The 18,348-nt window shown below is 47.7% G+C and overlaps 1 protein-coding gene across 1 annotated transcript; it reads left to right on the forward strand.

The window, feature by feature from the left end:
• Window positions 1–4,402: 4,402 nt before the first annotated feature.
• LOC138889601 (uncharacterized) lies at window positions 4,403–17,145 on the forward strand. The gene is made up of 7 exons (XM_070172932.1): window positions 4,403–4,834; window positions 5,080–5,271; window positions 5,360–5,488; window positions 6,420–6,665; window positions 16,358–16,486; window positions 16,875–17,003; window positions 17,116–17,145. The coding sequence occupies exons 1-7, from the start codon at window positions 4,403–4,405 to the stop codon at window positions 17,143–17,145; spliced, it is 1,287 nt and encodes a 428-aa protein (XP_070029033.1).
• Window positions 17,146–18,348: the final 1,203 nt, after the last annotated feature.

Here is an 18,348-nt window from a genome sequence, read left to right on the forward strand (position 1 = left end):
AAAGGGGAAAACGTTACCTCTAATATACGAAGGCCAAGGCAAAGGCAGCATGCACACATACCTTGGTATTTAGCTCCCCATCTAGTACAAAATACAGCTCGCCACCGATGCTCATCAAAGGACGAATGGCTCACCAGCCCCCGGACCAAGCCGAGCAGGTCAAGGACTTCCCCCGGCGTCCAGGAAGTTGCTGCAACAAGGGAGACAACGTTATTACTCAACTGACTTTCGCTATATGCAAAATCTAAAAAATCACTAGATGCTCCACTCATGTGCATAATTCCACCCTTAAGGAAATGACAAAAGCTCCATGGGGATAATGTCAACCGTTCGGACCCGGATAAACCAACTGGCCCACTCTCAACCTCCGTCCTTTTCATCGTCAACTACAAAAGGCATGGACGAACGTTACCTCAGGGTTAGCAGGCCCTAGTGATGAAAGTGACGGTATAGCATGACGAGATGGTTAAGCATAAATTCAAGCCCAGCCTTCTCCACAAAGAACCTCATCATCAGCACCACTCGCCAAAATGACGGATGTATCTGCACCAAAGTAACTCGATACTTCGAGCAAAAATCAAGCACAACCCTATCAAGGGGACAAAATGTAAAAGGATATAAATACACCCTCAAGAATCCATCAACAGAGTCTGTGATACTCTCATCCGGGGGAAGCACCTGTAGCGCTACCCCCTCGCTCCATTTGCAGTATTTTCTCACCATCTCCAGATGCTCCCCTCTTATCAAAGACACCGTCTTCAAGACAAACTCTCGCGGTTGCTAAGCGTCGGGAGCAGCACTCCCCGTTCCCTGCCGGGCTGGCCCCGAAGTGGTTGCCATGACTATGGTAAAACTAACATATCAAAGCAAGGGCGTACACCAACACTTTTTACGCCTGAAGAAATGAAGAAACCTATGCCAAAGCGGAAGAGTAGCTATATAAAATAGCAAGGTCTGGGGAAGAAGCTGAAGCTGCCCCACATATATGCGAGAAGCAACGACGACTCGCCTGCCCGGAGTAAGCCCCGAGAAACCTACAGCCTCAATGTAGATCGATGGGGTGATACCCGATCCTGAAAGCATCCTTCGATGAGAGGCCAAGACTCGAGGAATTGTCCGTATTATCTCCAACCTCGAGACAGTGCTCTACCCTGAGGATCCCCGCCAAAGAGAAGTCGGACCTTGGGAAGCTTTCAACGCCATTACTCGATGCGAGGTAGTACCTGGTCTCATGATTCCTTTTCTAAAAAAGAGGAATAAACATAAGAAGCTCCGATCACGAAAGCTCCATGAAGGTTCGAGGTAGCTCCCGAGTACAGGCAACTCCTCAATAGAAGTTCATCTTATACATTATAAGAAGCTGACCTTCATTCAAGATAACATCCCCAAAGGCTCCTGAATTCGATGTATTATCCCCATACAACTCGGAGGGCCCCGACAGCCCAGGCCTCTCAGATCAATCCAAGATTGGTCCGAGGTACGATGATGGATTCGAAAGAGAGCCATGTCGATCAGTAAAGGATCAGAAAGAACACTCATGCCCAAGTCAGATATCAGCAGTCAACAAATGAAAGAAGGCATTCAAATGGCCTCGAAGGGAAAGAGAGCATACATGAATAAAGAAAGCAGAAGTCAATAAAGTGTATTCATATTCATAAATATTTGTGTACAAATAACCCTCGAGGGGTCCTTACAAACAATTACAAAGCCTACAAAAGGATCTCTACGCGTAAAGGAAAAGACAAAGGGATGCACACGCAAAGCCTGAAGACTGGTCCACCTTCGAAGGTCCGCAACAGGTGCCTTCGGACGCACATCCTCGGGAGTTTCATCGCAACCTTTCACATTGATATCCCCAAGGGGCAAGGTGAGTGGCAGGGAGGGATGAAAAATGCCATAGCTCTCTGAAGCTCGAGGACCCTCTTTGGCCAAGGGAGCCTCGGAGAGGCAGCGGACCGAACAACCTCCGGTCCTGCTTGCACGGCTACTTAGAATCCACTTCTTGGAACGTCTAGCCGTTCAAGCCCCCAACTCGAAGCAGAGCACTACGTCGAGCTGGGGTATAAAGGTGAGCAGCATTGCATAATTTGAGCCCCCTTTTGAGCAGCGGTGCATAATCCGAACGACTATCTACATTAGGGGTAAATCGGCTTCCCATCCATCATCATCTCAGGCCAACAACAGCATCCATAATGAACATGTTAACAACCACGACAGTAGAGGGACATCATGGTTATGCTAGACGAAGGGAAGCCTCGGCAGAATTCCATAACACAGTCTAAGGAAGCTCTGCCAAACGGCCTTGAGGCCATGAACCAAAGCATAATTGTTTATTGTGAAAATGGTAACAACAATTAAATTTGTAAATGGGATTCTAAAAATACGTGATCTATTCTTGAGCTAGTTGTTAGAGAAGATGATGCTAAGAACGTGAAGTTTAATGATGAAATACAAGCTAAAATGAGGAAGTAATCAAACAGAAGGGGCCTGTGGCCCGGATGCAGAACCGGTCGATGGGGACCTCGCAGTCGAGTTTCGAGTCGAGCTCGAGCTATTGGGGGCAACTGGGAATGGGATAAGAATTAAGGATACGATTAAGCAAGGCTATTTATGACCGATATTTGAGTAATATAGTGAAGAACAAGTAAGATAACGATAAATATTAAAGTGGCCTCGGGCCAGTGAGAACGAGCAAGTTAGAAAGAAAAGAGAGAGAGATATTATTGCACTTGTGGAGAAATGGAGCAACATCAGCCCTTTACAAAGTGGTATGGGTTCCCCTTATATAGGCGAGGGAATATTGTATGGTACAAAGTGCATTAAATGTAAAGATATGGGGATGGGACGGCTAGGCAAGGTACTAGAGTTTGCTGAGTCCAGCCGCCTACCTCAGGAATCCCTCGTCCTCGAAACCTTCATTGGGTTGCTGACGACTTCCTTATCCTCGGAATCTTTGCTAGTTCACATACGATCCTCAAGAGATGAAGCTCAATCGTGATCCCACAGCCTTGAGATGCTGTCATGACTTTCTGAATGTACTTTAATGGTGGGAAATAGATCCCCCTGATTTCACCGCATACAGATAGTCTTCGCGTTTCCTAGAACGAAGTAGTAGGAAACGATATTGAACTGTCGTCTCGAGGTAATTATTGCCGTTACGTAAAAACGTCTAAGAACATTAAATGCTATGCCCCAAAGAACTGTGTAGGGACGCCATCAAATGCGGTAATCGAGAAACCCATGAACTGCCATAGGCTTGTCTCTTCTACTTTCCCAACTATTCTTATAAAGGCACTGGTTGCTAGATATTTCCCATCTTCACCCTTCCTTCAAGCCCGTAAATCAGAATTTTGCTAATGACATCCTTCCCTCTTTTCATAGAAAGGTTTTACCATTTTTCATGGCCAGGACTTCTAGGACAGTCCCCAACAGAATGATACTGTGTTGTCATCCCGATTACCTGAGGGAGAAAACAAGTCGGTCCCCACTTTAGAGCAATGGACTCCTCCTGATATTGACATGTCGAAGGATTTCAACATCGAGACTCCCTCGTCTACGCCAGGTTGATGTGAGCATGTATCTCGATATGTTAGCCTCGTGACCAATGTTAGCAAAGTGAAGGAGGACTGCCGATAGAGCAAGGCAATGGAGGTATAGATTCCCGGCCCCAACGACAACATTACCAACTTCAAGGCTGGCTTTCTTTACATATATACTTACCCATTCACCCTGGGCCCTGATAAATATGTTGAATCTCCTCCCTTGGAAATCGACCCGGTTATCCTTGACTTCTGCGCCCGATATCAGGTGACCCTCGGTCAAATCTATCCATCCTTTTGGAGGATCATGTTAATGCTTAGGCATTTCACCGAAGGGGTTAAATGTGAGGTTTTTACCCTTAGCCATTTGATCAGATTGTACCGCCTTCGGCTGTATTGAGGATTAATAAAGCTCCGCTACCGGTCCAAAATATCGTTTTTGACCAGCGACGATGAGGGGAAAGACCGGGGATGAATGAGCAGGTTTGTCCGGGTGAGGACCTCGGACATCATACCAGATCAGAGGATGCCCTTTCCGGAGCAGTGGAATGCTCGACATAAGTGAATTTCCCTTTAATCTCTTCTCGATTACTCTTTCCTTCATCATAATAACCTCTTCGTGCTTTCTGAAGCCGCATCCTAGCATCCGAAGGTGGTCCCATATTTGCTGGGATGGATCAGGCGTTTAGACGAGAAGTTCTCGTACCACGTTCGATCTTGGACCGTCCTGGCTAAGGAGCGTTGGGTGGCCAAGAATCACGGTGAGGTTTCTTCGCCGCCTGCGCTTCGCATTCTGTGTTTTCTTCCTAGCCCTTAGCGAAAATGTATCGTGGTTTTGTACTAGTGCAGGTCTCGGCAAGAATATGCAGATGTGGCCGCCCTCTGATGATGAAGTGGAGGCCTTGGAGCCTGATACGAACAAGAAAAGGAAAAGTAGGGTAGTCACTACTCGTCCTGATGAAACTACTGCCCCAACCTCTAGGTTGAACCCCGATGTCGAGAGGGAGGACGATGATGGTAGTCTGTTAAGGAGGAGAACAAGATCTAGCGTGAGAGATTTACAGGCGCCCCGGTCGGAGGCTGCTGAGTCTGGAATGGCTGACTCCGGCAGGGCTAATGAGCCGGGGGTCCTCGAAGAGGACGCTGATTTAGCTTCGAATCGTGCAGCCAGATTCGGTAAAGCTTCTGCTAGGAGGATCATCGGTCCAGAGAGATCGAAGTTCGGGGCCTTCCAGGAACGTGGGTTGCTATTTGGAGAAATCGACAACCCGAATGATTTCATTCAGAACTTTCTGGTCTCATCAAGAGAACTGAGGGATGCCGAAAGAATGATCGGCGCCACAGTTGGGACTCCTCTCAGAGGGTGAGACTTCATTGCCAATATTTTTGATAGCGTAATCGATAGGGCTGATCTCGACGTCTCTGACGCCATTAAAGCAGCAGAGAAGTCCATGTAGCAGGTGACAACTTTTCCTTGTGCGTTTATTTTTGTTCTCGGGCATTATTCGCCGTCTTTCTTAACTTTCTCATTGTGCCGCAGTGTAAAGAGATGTATGATTATGCCATTCTTCGGCTTCATGGGGAACCTTTTTGCCACGAGAAGGAGCGTAATAACATCGCTTCGAAGCTACAGTACTTGGAGGCTCGTGGTGCCCAGGGAGATAAAGAGTCGAGGGAGCTTCGGACCTCTTTGGAGACAGCGCTCCGAGAGAAGGCCGCTCTTGCTGCTCAGGTACTCTGCCTTGCCCATACTCGCCCTTTTACTCTGTATTCACACATGTTCTGGATTCATATATTCATCAACTTTCCCTTCATCGTAGGTCGAGCAGAGTAGCTCGCAGATTAGTCAGTTAGAAGTGGAGATCTCCGGGCTAAAAGAGCGAAATGAGATTGAGGCTGGGGAATTGGCGGCATCCCGTGATCTTCTCTCAGACAGTCGTTGGGAGATTGTTACTTTAGTCGTGGCTAAGTCTGAGGCCGAATGAGATGATGCCACTTATAAGGAGGATGTGGCCACAACGCATACAATGGTTCGTGACATATCCCTGGCGGTCGAGCAGAAGCTGATCTGAGCTGTCGAACATGCCAAAGCGGAGGCAAAGAGGGAGATCCTGGAAGAACTCGAGGCCAGAGGTTTCGAGCAGTCTGCCGACCTGGAGGAGGCTCGTGCAATGGAGGGAAGACTGGTGCTCTTGATTGCCCCTAATGGGGGTGAAGACGATAGTGGCGAGGAGTAGTCTCCGAGCCCTTTTTGTATGCCTTCTTTTTTGCTTCATGTGTTCCCACTCCTGGGAAATGAATAGTATAAAGACGTTTTTGCTTTTTGTCAATGTATGAATGGAACTTTTATTCTTTCGGCCCTTCTTTCTTCTTTCTCTCTCTTTTTTTTTTGTGTTCTAGTATCGGCCCTTAGGAGCCTTTTCGTAGGACGAACCGGGGGCCCCAAGACTCGCCATGTCCCGAGATTGAATCAGTAGCTCCTCCGAACCGATATTTACGACGTCAGGGATCTCCCGAGGTCCATTCCTGGCTGCCCCCGATAGCTCGAGCTCGACTTGAATCTCGACCTCGAGGTCCCCATCAACCGGTTCTGTATCCGGGCAATAGGCCCCTTCGGTTTGATTACTGCCTCGTTTTATCTTTCACTTCATCGTTAAACTTCACGTTCTTAGCATCATCTGCTCTAACAACTAGCTCGAGAATAGATCACATATTTTTAGAATCCCATTTACAAATTTAATTGTTGTTACTATTTTCACGGTAAATAGTTTGGCGCCGACCGTGGGGATAAAATAATAGTGATTATTTTCTTGCTGGTTTCATTACACAAACACACATTATCTTTCACACTTTTTCTTGTCCAAGATCCATTGATTTCAGGTTAAAATGTCTGGCTCGGTAAGCAAAGTCGAGAATGACTACCCTGAAAATCACGACGGAAACGGTGTGGCTGTTCCAGTGGCTGGTACGACGCCGCAAAACCACGATAACACATCTGGATTGATTCAAGCGGACGCGGGCTCTCAAGGCACGCAACAGCTCGACGAAGCCTCGTGCACTAATGGTAGCATACAACATATCGACCAACAGGAAGCTAAAAAAACTCTGGTCCAAAAAGAACAGGAAGTTAGTCTTTGGGGTATTTTAAAAATATTGCAGGCATAGCAGTAGGCTATCGCTCAGCTGCAAAGTCACCTGGAGACCCCCAGCACAGTAGCGCCGGAAACATCTCCCTATGGTGAACGAGTACCCGAGAGATCAAAGAACAACGGATCGATAACCAACCCCGCCGCAACAAGGATGCTTGGGGATCTCTTCAGAAAGATCGAGTCAGGTTCATGGAAGTTCATACGACAATCATCCTCTGAGGAAGCGGTCCTGAAGCCCGCTTCAAGGAAATCCGGAACGCCGAAACTCCCTAGGTGAGACAGGACCTCAAATCCCTACGAGCACATCACCACTTACACGTGCTCATTCAAAGGCAGCGACCTCCAAGATGATGAGTTCGAGCCCGTCTCATTGAAGAAGTTCAAGGAAACTCTCTTGAAAGAAACCATGACGCAGCGCCACCGCCTGCACCTGACCTCACAAACTCGCTTACCATACCAGCGTGTTCCTCCGCAGAAGCACGTGCCAATGCCACAAAAGCAGTGGTGAGAGGGCCCGATACACCTGAGGCCGAATCAAGAAAAAATGAAGCACCACGGGAAGCCGCACCTTATTCCCTGATAGAACGAATGAGATCGCTCCCGGTTTCGGATTATTAGGCAACATAGGCCTTCACCTGAAGCTTAAACGAATCATGCTCGACGACTCTAGGACATTTCAAATGATGCTTGATCAGATACACAACCGAGATATGGTTGAATGCCCATACCCGACACCAGCCACGAATCGGGGCCGTGGACAACCGTCTGGGAACCTCATCGCGTTCGGTATATCTAAGTAGACTCCCGACAAATAGATAGAGGTACCATCCATGCTATGTGAATGGAAGGAATGACACAAGATGAAAGCTACCTCGCAACGATAGAGAAATAGCTCGAGGGAAACATCCCCGAGAAATCTCTAGTGGAACCAGATTCGACAAGGCACAGCCGATAGGGGAACCCCGCCCAGTTGAGTACGATTTTAGAATTGCTTTACCGAACATCGTGATCACCTTAAGCAAAAACAAGAATGGCAGGCGATTCATACCTATTCGACAAAGACCCCTTCAAAAGAACCATAGCCCGGCGCAGGAACCGTAGGGGCGCGCGCGGCCACAAAGTCAAAAATGGCCACCGAATCAAAAGAATGACAACCGTGCTATTCAATAAAAATCACCACCGAGTACCATCGAGCGGTCAAGCTCGAATCCAGCTCCAAGGGAGGAAGGAGATTGGGAAGAATGAAGTTGACAAGCCATGACATATTGCCACGACAGTAAAGGGGCGGCGACACCCTTTAAAGATCTATAAAATGTAGAGTGAAAGTTCTCGTCGCCGGGGAAAGATGGGTCTAGGAAATACTCCAGAGGGCACCCTTACACCCAGAGAAAAAGGACACCAAGACCTTGCCTTGGTCTCACAGTAACACATTGGTAACCCTCCCCCCCCCGTTTATCTATTTTCAATAAAATGTTTGTTCATTAATTTAGGAGATTCGATCAAGTACACCAACAATGTCAGACCAAAATCAAATGAGCGGTCCATACCAATGGATTGAATCGCTTTCGCATCTCGAATCCCCAATAGATTCCAGATGACGATCGCTATGAAAACCATTATCTTGACACAACCCATCTGAGCTCGGACTGGGACGCCGAGCTCCGCACCATCAGAGAAGGCACATACGTCCTATTTAGACGGCCACCGACACACCACTCGGAGACAACGTCAACCCCACTTTTCCAAAAATATGAAATCCCACGCAAAGGGCGTGATTAAAATAAGGCGGCAAGGGGTAACACGCCACGAGAGAAACTTCCTCACCACATAAGGCATCGCCGGTGTCAATGCCTCCGCCCTCAAAGGGATCGGAGGGTATGCCAAACCATGTATTCGGCCAAGCATGGTTGAATACAGTAGAAGGCTGTATTAGGGCTCGCACCTCGGAATGGCAGAAACATACCAAACCTTGAAATGTCGCCTACACATCCAGCGGTGAGGAAGAACTATTTCGCTCCTTTATTATTTTTTTCACTAACCTGTATTCAGGCAATCAGCCGGGGCATTCGGAAGATCTTACTCCACCCGGATATCCAAGGCCTTAGCAGGGCCCGTCGTGCTCTCTTCCCTCGATCAGACTTCAAACCCAAAGAGGGTCCTGCCAGCAAGATTACTAGCAGAGCAGCGTACCCCCAAAGAGGGTCCCGCCAGCAGGATTTGACAAGATCACATGCCCTCTTCTACAATCGGACGATAAGCGATGATCTTCTCTTAAGGGAACCATTCCCTTGGAAGGACCGAAAATAACAGATTGAGTTTCACAAGGGAACCATGTAACAAACTAGATTGTCCAAAGAGTCGTACCTATGTGGGCCGAGCTCACAACAATGAGACAACATGTATTTACAACATATATTTATGCCAATCAATAAAGAATATCTTTTCGGCATTTCATACTTCAGAAAAGGGGATTTAAGCATACTCGCGGCAAGGGCCTCTCCGCCGAATGCGTCCCGAGATACTCGAAGACTTAGCATCAGCAATTCTACACCTGCACGATCCCAGGGTCGGAACTCTGGGCTCATGAAGCCCCCACAAGGTAACTTCGAGCTCACGAGAAGCGTTCTTCAAGCTTAAACAAACTTGATGACTCAGAGACTGACATTAATTGCCATATGTTTGAAAACCCAAAACTATAAGACCCCTAGCAGACAGCCTCGACGTAACCAGATCTATTCTACATTACACAAACTGTAAGACCTCAACGGGCATGACAAACTATAAGACCTCAACATGCATGACAAATTGTAAGACCTCAACAGGCATGAAAATCCCAAAATTTAGGCTATACGTCGCATTTGTAAGAATCCCTAAAAGGCATACCGTCGGTGTAGATGCCTAAACTATCACTCGGGATCAAAAAATGGCTATGGCCAAACGCGCATGACTACGGTCAAAACGGCTGATTCAACCAAAAAATCGCGACTCGGGGACGCCCGACTGTCGCTAAAATCGCAGGCCACTACTTTGAATATACTTCGGAAAGAACCAGTTAAAACAGGCTTCCCTCAACAGGCAAAAAATGAGCTCCGACCATTTCAGCTCCAAATCACAAGAGTGTCGATCTACTCGACCTACGAGCTATAATTCTTCTAAGGTGCTCAAAACATCACCGACAATGACTTCAAATCAAGGTTCTTCTAGAACCGACGACAGGTCAGGCAAAAATATCTCAAAAGACCTTAACGAGCGAAAAAAAAAGCCTACAAAAATGCCCACGGGCAAAAACAACATACGAGCCATTATCGCCAGCTAAGCAAGCCTTCGTGCCACATAGTAAAAGGTCTCTACGACCAAACAGCGTAAGAGCCATTGTCGCCAGCTAGAAAATTGACAACTTGAGGATTAAAATGAGCTCAAATCGTAACCCAATTCGGAGACCAAATCCAAAATAGTTAACTATGCAAGCCTCCGGGCCGCATATTGAAAGGTCTCAATGACCGAAACAGCCTAAGAGGCACTATCGCCAGTCTGAAAACAAAAGTTACTTGAGGGTCCATTAAAGGTCGAGTCGCAATGCGACTCGGAGACTGGGCCCGTAATAGCTAAACTGCAGTATGCCTAAGGGCACGACGTAAATGCCACCATCGAAAGACGAGGGAGTCTCCAGGCTACGCCCTGTAAGGTCACTATGACTCAAAGGACAAAAGGTCGTCATCATCCGCCCATGCAGGCAGGAAAGAGCTTTAGGGTCAACTGAAGCTCGAGTCACAATACGACTCGGAGACTGGACCCTAAATAGTTGAAACGGAAAATGCCCAAGGGCAAGAGATAAGAACAATTACTACCTGCTCACACGAGGATAAAAGATTCAAGGGCAAGAAGGCTCGAGTCGAAGCCCGACTCGGAGACTAAGCTGAAACAGTCGGGCCAAGCACGGAGGCCCCAGTACCTGCTCATGTCAAGGATCATAATTAAGAACCCCCGGTCCTGTCCAATCAGTTCTTGACCTATGATGATCCCGCCAAACACCAAAACTAGCCTGCCCGTTCGAAAGCAATAACAGAAAAGAGGTTCAGAAGAAATAAATCTTCAAGTTTCTTCCTATATATTACATGCGCAAAAAGGCGCATTCTCCATCTACACGCATGCTTTGCATATATCAGATACAAAGCAACAAAACGGCAAAATCTACACTCCGCATTAAAGGGCTACAGCTTGTCAAATTCATCCTCTGCGATGTCAACGAAAAGTGACCGAGCATCACGCTCGTCCACCCTTGCTCAAGCCAATTCCTTCGAGAGAACAAAGCCCCTTGCACCGACCTCCTCGAGTACCTCTCTTCGAGATCTGCATTGAACATATTCCTCGATCCTCTTCTTCCGGTTGAGGGCTCACTTCAGCTCAGCTTGGGCATCAACAACATCCTTCATACGAATCGCCATCTACGGATCAGCCTTGTTTCGACTTAGTGCTACTTTAGCCTGAGCGTCAATTATCTTAGCTCTGACCTTCGAAAGGTCAGATTCAAGTTTCCCAATCATACCCACTTGAACTTTGGTGTTGTCATGAGTCAAGCGTAGTTGGACCTCGAAGGCAGGGACCTTGGCCGAGGCACTTATCTCCTCCAAATCTCGAGCCTGCACTTGAGCCCTTAGCTCCCCACAAGTAACTCTAATGTGGTTGACGTCGCCTTTGAGGTACTCCAAGGCCTCCGCCCTTTTCTGCAGCTAATATAACAAAAGGGGTTAGCCCTGAGGTTTGAAAGGAGCGAGGCACGTACTACAAGAAGTTACCTACTCCATCAAATAGCTCTCATAGTTTGTGCTCCGATACACCTCATATCACTAATGCACCAACTCAGCCTCCTTCTCCTCACTAAGGAGCCTAAGGCACTCCCCCTCGTTTAGGATTTTCTTGAGCCTGGCCCCTTGACAGAGCAGCTCAGACATAAGCCTATCATAGGCCTGCACAAGGAAAACTCAATAAAGGGAGGAGGGCGCGACATATAGGAAAAAACACGCCTAAGCTCACCTCGAAGAGAAGCCGACAAACTTCCTCTACAAAAGAACACACTCCTATTGATCCTGCCTCTCCGGCCCCAGGAGAACCAACCTCAGGCGGGGTATATTCACTCGGAGGAACCGTCGCCTAGGAATCTGATACTCCGGAAACATCAGGCTCAAACGATTCCCTCTCAACAAAGATACGAGCCCACCTAGCGCCACTAAAAGCTCTATCACACCGCGGGTGCCGATCCCCCTTATCGCCATCGTCCCTCGGCTTGGAGGCCGACGACTCCTTCCCCTCTTCGGAAGAGAACTGCCTCATCCCAAGGAACCGCGCGATATCTGCAAATGGCGAATCTAGTACAAATGAAAGGGGAAAATGTTACCTCGAATATACGAAGGCCAAGGCAAAAGAGACATACGCACATACCTTGGTATTTCACTCCCCATCTGGTACGAAATACAACCCACCACCTACGCTCGTCGCAGGTCAAATGGGTCACTAGCCTCCGAACCCAGCCGGGCAGGTCAGGGACTTCGCCCGGCATCCACAAAGTTGCTGCAACAAGGGAGACAAAATTATTACTCAACTAACTTTTGTTATTGGCAAAATCTTAAAACGCACCAGACGCCCCACTCACGTGCATGATTCCACCCTTCGGGAAATGGCAAAAGCCCCGCAAGGATAATGTTAGTCGTCCGGACCCGGATAAACCAACTGGACCACTCTTGATCCCCGTCTTCTTCTTCGTCAACAACAAAGTGAGTGGACAAACAACACCTCAGAGTTAGCAGACCTCGATGATGGAAGGGCCGGTATTGCCTAACGAGGTGATCAAGCGTGAATTCGAGCCCAACTTTATTTGCAAAGAACATAATCATCAGCACCACTCGCCAAAACGACGGATGTATCTGCGCCAGAGTAACCCGATACTTTAAGCAAAAATCTAGCACAACCTTATCAGGGGGGCCAAATGCAAAAGGGTATAGGTATACACTCAAGAATCCAACACTAGAGTCCGTAATACTCTCATCTGGGGAAAGCACCTGCAATATTATCCCCTCCTCCACGTGCAGTATCTCCTCAGCATCTCCAAATGTTCCTTATTTATCGAAGAAACAGTCTTCGGAATGAACCCTAACGGATCCTGGGCATTGGGAGCAGCACTCCCTACTTCCTAACGGACCGGCCCCGAAGTGCTCATCATGACTGTGGAAAAACTAACAGATCAGAGCAAGGACGTGCGCCAATATTTTTGGCACCTGAAGAAATGGAGAACCCTATGCCAAATCGGAAAGGGAAGCTATATAAAATAGTGAGGTCTTATGAAGAAGCCGAAGCCGCCCCACATATATATGAGAGGTAGCGACGACTCGTCTACCTGAGGCGAGCCCCGGGAAGCCGACAACCTCGATATAGATTGACGGGTCGATACTCGATCCAGATAGCATCGTTTAACGAGAAGTCAAGACTCGAGGAGTCGTCCATATTATCTCCAAGCTTGATATAGCATTCTATCTTGAGGACCCCTGACCCGAAGAAGTCGGACTTCAGGAAGCTTTCGACACTATCACTCAACGCGAGGTAGGTACCTGGTCTTATGGTTCCCCTCTTCTGAAAGAGAGGAATAAGCACCGGAAGCTCCAATCACAAAAGCTCCACGAGGGTCCGAGGCAACGCCTGAGTACAGGCAACTCCTCAGCAGAAGTCTATCCTATATGCTTTAAGAAAGGGTTATCTACATCAAGATCAAAAAGGACCCCCGGGTACCCGAAGCTGACCTTCGTTCAGGATAACATTCCTGAAGGATCTGAAATTCGACGCATTGTCTCCATACAACTCAGAGGACCTCGGTATCCCGGGCCTATCAGATAAATCCAAGATTAGTTCATAGTACGGCGATGGGTTCGAAAAAGAGCCATGTTGATAAGTAGAGGATCGGAAAGAACGCTTGCGCCCAAGTCAATATCAGCAGTCAACAAATAAAAGAAGGCATTCAAAGGGCCTCGAAGGGTATGAGAGCATACAGAAGTAAGGAAAGAAAAGTCAGTAAAGTGTATTCTTATTCATAAAAATTTGTGTACAAGCAGCCCTCGAGGGGTCGTTACATACAATTACAAAAGCATACATGAGTCTACACCTAAAGTGGAGGAACGGAAGGATGTACATGTGATGAAACCCGGGTGCCCGATCTGCCCTTGAAGATCCATCTCCGATATCAGCATCCTCAAGTGCCGCTACCTTGAGCACGTATCCTTGAGGTTGATTCCTTCGACCTCCACCTCCCATAGGTTCCCAGCTCAATCCCCCGAGGGATTCCCGTAAGAGAAGATGAAGAAGAGGAAAAGAAGGGGACGTAGAGGAGACAGAGAAATTATATATGACCAGCCGAAGCCAAAAGTTGATAATTCGGCGGGGCCCAGCCTCGACGGCTGGTAGTGCCACTTTATCAAAAGAAAAAACCCTAGGGATAAAGTGCCACACCAGGCCTGGGGAGGAGAGTGAGCAGTGGTGCATAATCTGAGCAGCTGTCTACATAAGGGGGAAACCGATTCCCCATCCGTCATCACCTCGGGCCAACAACAACAGCCACAGTGAACATGTTAATGGCCACATCAATATCGGGACAACACAGTTATGCTCGATGAAGGGAATCCCCGACAAAAGGCCACGACACAGTCTAAAGAAACTCCTCCAAATATCCTAAAAGTCATGAGCCCCTACATGATGTTCAAGGGTGAAAGAAGATGATAAGAAGAAATAGGCAAGCAAACCAACAGAGGCACTGGAATAGGAAAAGCAAAGCCAAGGCACCCCCATTTATAGGGGGTTATGACACAGTCATCTAGGCTTTGGAAGATTGGCCGACGGGCATAGTCAATGCATCCATGGAAAACCGAACCGATGGCGGTACCTTCACCTTGGGAAGCGAGAATTAGGAGTGCAATGAATGAGGTCGCAAAAAGCCCGAGCCCGTGGATGTACGGTTACCACAAAACTTGCACCAGGAGTCGCATCATCAATATGGCATCGCCAAAAGAGGCTTGAGGAGTCAAGAGTTAGAATTATTAACCATCACTTCATTATGGGAAACACAAAGACTATTTGTATGCGACAAAATCAGAAGACTTGATTTCTCGCTGTCAAGTCATTTCGGAAGCATGCCTCGGGACCCCGAGGATGGGAGGCCACGACCGAGTTCCCGACCTTGGGGCTCATCGAAGCCCGACTTAGAGAAAATAGAGACCGAAGCCAGGACAAGGGGGAAGCTCCCAAGGCACACGACTGAGTCTGACAGGGTCGACCTATCTAGAGCCTATGTTGAGGCATCACTTCAAGCCATCCCATCTCCATACTTTGTAATTAATCTCCACATACTTGTAGCCAAGTCCCCCTCCTACATAAAGGGGACTCACCTTACCTTATAAAGGACTGATGTTGCTCCATTTCTCCACGAGTGCAATAATATATCTCTCTCTCTTTTCTTTCTAACTTGCTCGTTCTCACTGGCGTGAGGCCACTTTAATATCTATCGTTCTCTTACTTGTTCTTCACTGTATTGCTTAATATCAGTCATAAAGAGCTTTGCTTAATCATATCCTTAATTGTTATCCCATTCTCGGCTGCCCCCAATAGCTCAAGCTCGACTTGAATCTCGACCCCGAGGTCCCCATCGATCGATTCTGCATCGGGGCAACAGGCCCCTTCGGTTTGATTACTACCTCATTTTAGCTTGCATTTCATCATTAATTTTCACGTTCTTAGCATCATCTTCTCTAACAACTAGCTCGAGAATAGATCACGTATTTTTAGAATCCCATTTACAAATTTAATTGTTGTTACCATTTTCACGGTAAACAAAAATTTTTTTCCTGGATCTTCCTCTTCTTCTCCTTATTCTGCCGTAGTCATGGCCGCTACTTTGACACCTGATCCTTGGACGAAGGGGATTCCCTCTTGTGTTCCACCTTTGGTTGGCGCTAGCGGCTCACCCCTAATGCCGTGAGAGAGAAGCTCGGGGTGCTCTGCCTCGAAGAGGGCCGTCACACCGGGGAAGCCTCCCAAATGTTCCGGGCCATCGAGAGCATATATCGAGGATTATTTCATTGGTGAAGGAGAAGAACCTCGAGATGATCAGGGGAGAATGTGGATGGGAGGAAGGTGCGATTCTGCAAGTACCTTCCCCCGAGGAGAGTGTCATGACATATGTTGAGGGATTCTTGAGCGTGTATATCCACGTTCTTGCGCCGGGTTCCCCGGACCGGGTCATGCTTGATTCCTGTAGAAGATATCAAGTAATGTTGGCGCAGGTCCATCCCTTTCTTTAGAGGATAGTGCAGTCGATGAGATATTTTGCTGACAAGGCCGAGATAGAATTTACCCTCAGTCATCTCATAAGGTTGTACCAGCCATTGCGTTATCGGGACCTGATTGCTCTTCAGCGTAGGTCCACCCGAGCCCCTACGATCGGCAACGAGGAGGATGAGGACTGTAGATGGATGAGTCAGTTCGTTCGAATCCGGACGATGACATTATCCCCGGAGAATTTTTACCATTTCTTGAGAAATGGAACTCCACACGTATGTGCTCTATTCGAACTGTCTTTTTCTTCATATAAGGTTGGCCCCATAATGATGTCTTCCTGTTCTTTGTTTATAGCAACTCATTGGTTGCCCGGCGAGGTCCCTGATTAAGCCGAATGGTCTCGTAGACTGGCAGCTTGCTGAACTTACGATAGGCACCGGTGGCGAGATCTTTCAAAAGGGAGACGGGAGGCGAAACATCATGGTAGGTGCCTGGCATCCCCCCCCCATTTTTTAGCGATGACTTCCTTTTTGCTGATTCATCTGCCGCAGGTGATAGGAGTTCATTCGAGGCGAGACTGGTTCCCCGAAGGAAGAAGAGAGATTGTTGGCCCCGGGATCAAGAAGCGCTGGTAAAAGGAAAGGTGCTCCGGGGTGCGAGAAGGCTTGTGGTGAGGCACCTTCTCCATAGCGGTTAAGGGGAAGCAATTCGGTCGACCAACAAGCTTCCTAGATTGGTGCACCATCGGACGTTGCTTCGGCCTTCGACGAGGCTCAGCGTTTTGGCCTTATGGTGAGTTTCAGCCGCAATAAGGATGTTTTGGACCTGCGCTCCTTTCTTTTCTTTTTATTCACCTGGATTTCTTTCTCAGGCTTTTAATAGGCTCAAAGCCGAATTACTTAATTGCGAGGCCCCATTGCGGGAGGCTCGAGATAGGGAAAAATCCCTCAAACTTCTCTATGCAGCGAAGGAAAGCGAGCTCATTTCTTTACGGCGTGAGGTGGACCAAAAACGTGGCCGGGAAGCCCTCTTGGAGATATAGGTATTTTTCATTTCGCGCTGGCCTGTGTTCCCTTTTTTGTCCTGCTGTCTTTGATGTGTTGTCGTTTCAGTTGAAGGATAAGGCAGATGAGCTGGAATAACTCTAGGGCGAGGTTGGCAAAGCCAAACATGATTCACTGAGCTGCAAGCGCATGTTAGTGCCTATTCCGAGGCCAAATAGAGGGGTCAGCATGTGACATCCGTTCTTGAGGCAAAAATTCAGGCCGCCTGTACGAATGATTCTGCTCGGGCGAAGATGATTGCGGGACTCTCATCCAAGTTGTCAAGGGCAAAAATCGAGGTGGTGAATGTCCTGGCCAAGGTTGTAATGAATAACATCGGGGCGGGGTAGAAAATGGCGGCTCATTCAAGAAGCGCTGCCGCAGCTAAGGCTGAGCTGAAGAAGACCCTCGATCATGCAAACAATAGCAGGGAGTACGAGAGGTGTAGATCCCGAAGGGAAATCCTCAAGGAGATTTACGCCAAAGGCTTTGATCTTTCGGGGGAGATCAAACAAGCCAAAGGAGAGGAGTTCGATACCAAGTTCCTGATGTCTGATGCTGAGGACGATGAGGAGGAGACCGTCGGGCTATAGTAACCGGGAAAAAGGGGAACGAATATTCCCTGCCTTCTTTTTTCGTATATATAGATTTCATTATCTGACGCAGGCTGAGATTGCGCTTCGTCGTCAATACGTAGCAATAAGAGGGGGAACCCCGCAACTTGTATCTTCTGTATTTCTACTCGTTGGAGTTTCAATTGGGTCAATTCGATCCCAGATTTTCCCTTAGGCTTGCATGCTTTAACCGTCTTTGGGTTCAGTCTCCGAGTCGAGATCCAACTCGAGCTTAATATACCCTCGAGTTTTGCATTTGTTTGGGCTGGTGATGATGGCATTTATACCGTGCCCTTAGGTATACTGCGGTTTAGCTATTTTAGGCCCAGTCTCTGAGTCGCGTTGTGACTTGAGGTTTAATTGACCCTCAAGTACCTTTGGTTTTCAGACTAGTGATAGTGCCTCTTATGCTGTTTCAATCATTGAGACCTTTCAATATGTGGCTCGGAGGCTTGCATAGTTAACTATTCGAGCTCATTTTAATCCTCAAGTTGTCAATTTTTTAGCTGGGGATAATGGCTCTTACATTGTTTGGTCGTATAGACCTTTTAATATGTGGCCCAAAAGCTTGCTTAGGTGGCGACAATGGCTCTTACACTGTTTTTGCCTGTGGGCTTTTTTGTAGGCTTTATTTTTTGCTCGTTAAGGTATTTTGAGATATTTTTGCCTTATCAGTCGGCGGTTCTAG

The sequence above is a fragment of the Nicotiana sylvestris genome, chromosome 4, assembly GCF_000393655.2.
Source record: "Nicotiana sylvestris chromosome 4, ASM39365v2, whole genome shotgun sequence".
Classification (NCBI taxonomy): Eukaryota; Viridiplantae; Streptophyta; class Magnoliopsida; order Solanales; family Solanaceae; genus Nicotiana; species Nicotiana sylvestris.

Excerpts from the sequence above, each read along its gene's own strand:
- LOC138889601 (XM_070172932.1), top strand. The coding sequence starts at position 4,403 with ATGCAGATGTGGCCGCCCTCTGATGATGAAGTGGAGGCCTTGGAGCCT. Across the intron at positions 6,666-16,357 it reads TGGTCCAAAAAGAACAGGAA|CAACTCATTGGTTGCCCGGC; the intron begins GTTAGTCTTTGG and ends CTTTGTTTATAG. Across the intron at positions 16,487-16,874 it reads ACGGGAGGCGAAACATCATG|GCTTTTAATAGGCTCAAAGC; the intron begins GTAGGTGCCTGG and ends TTTCTTTCTCAG.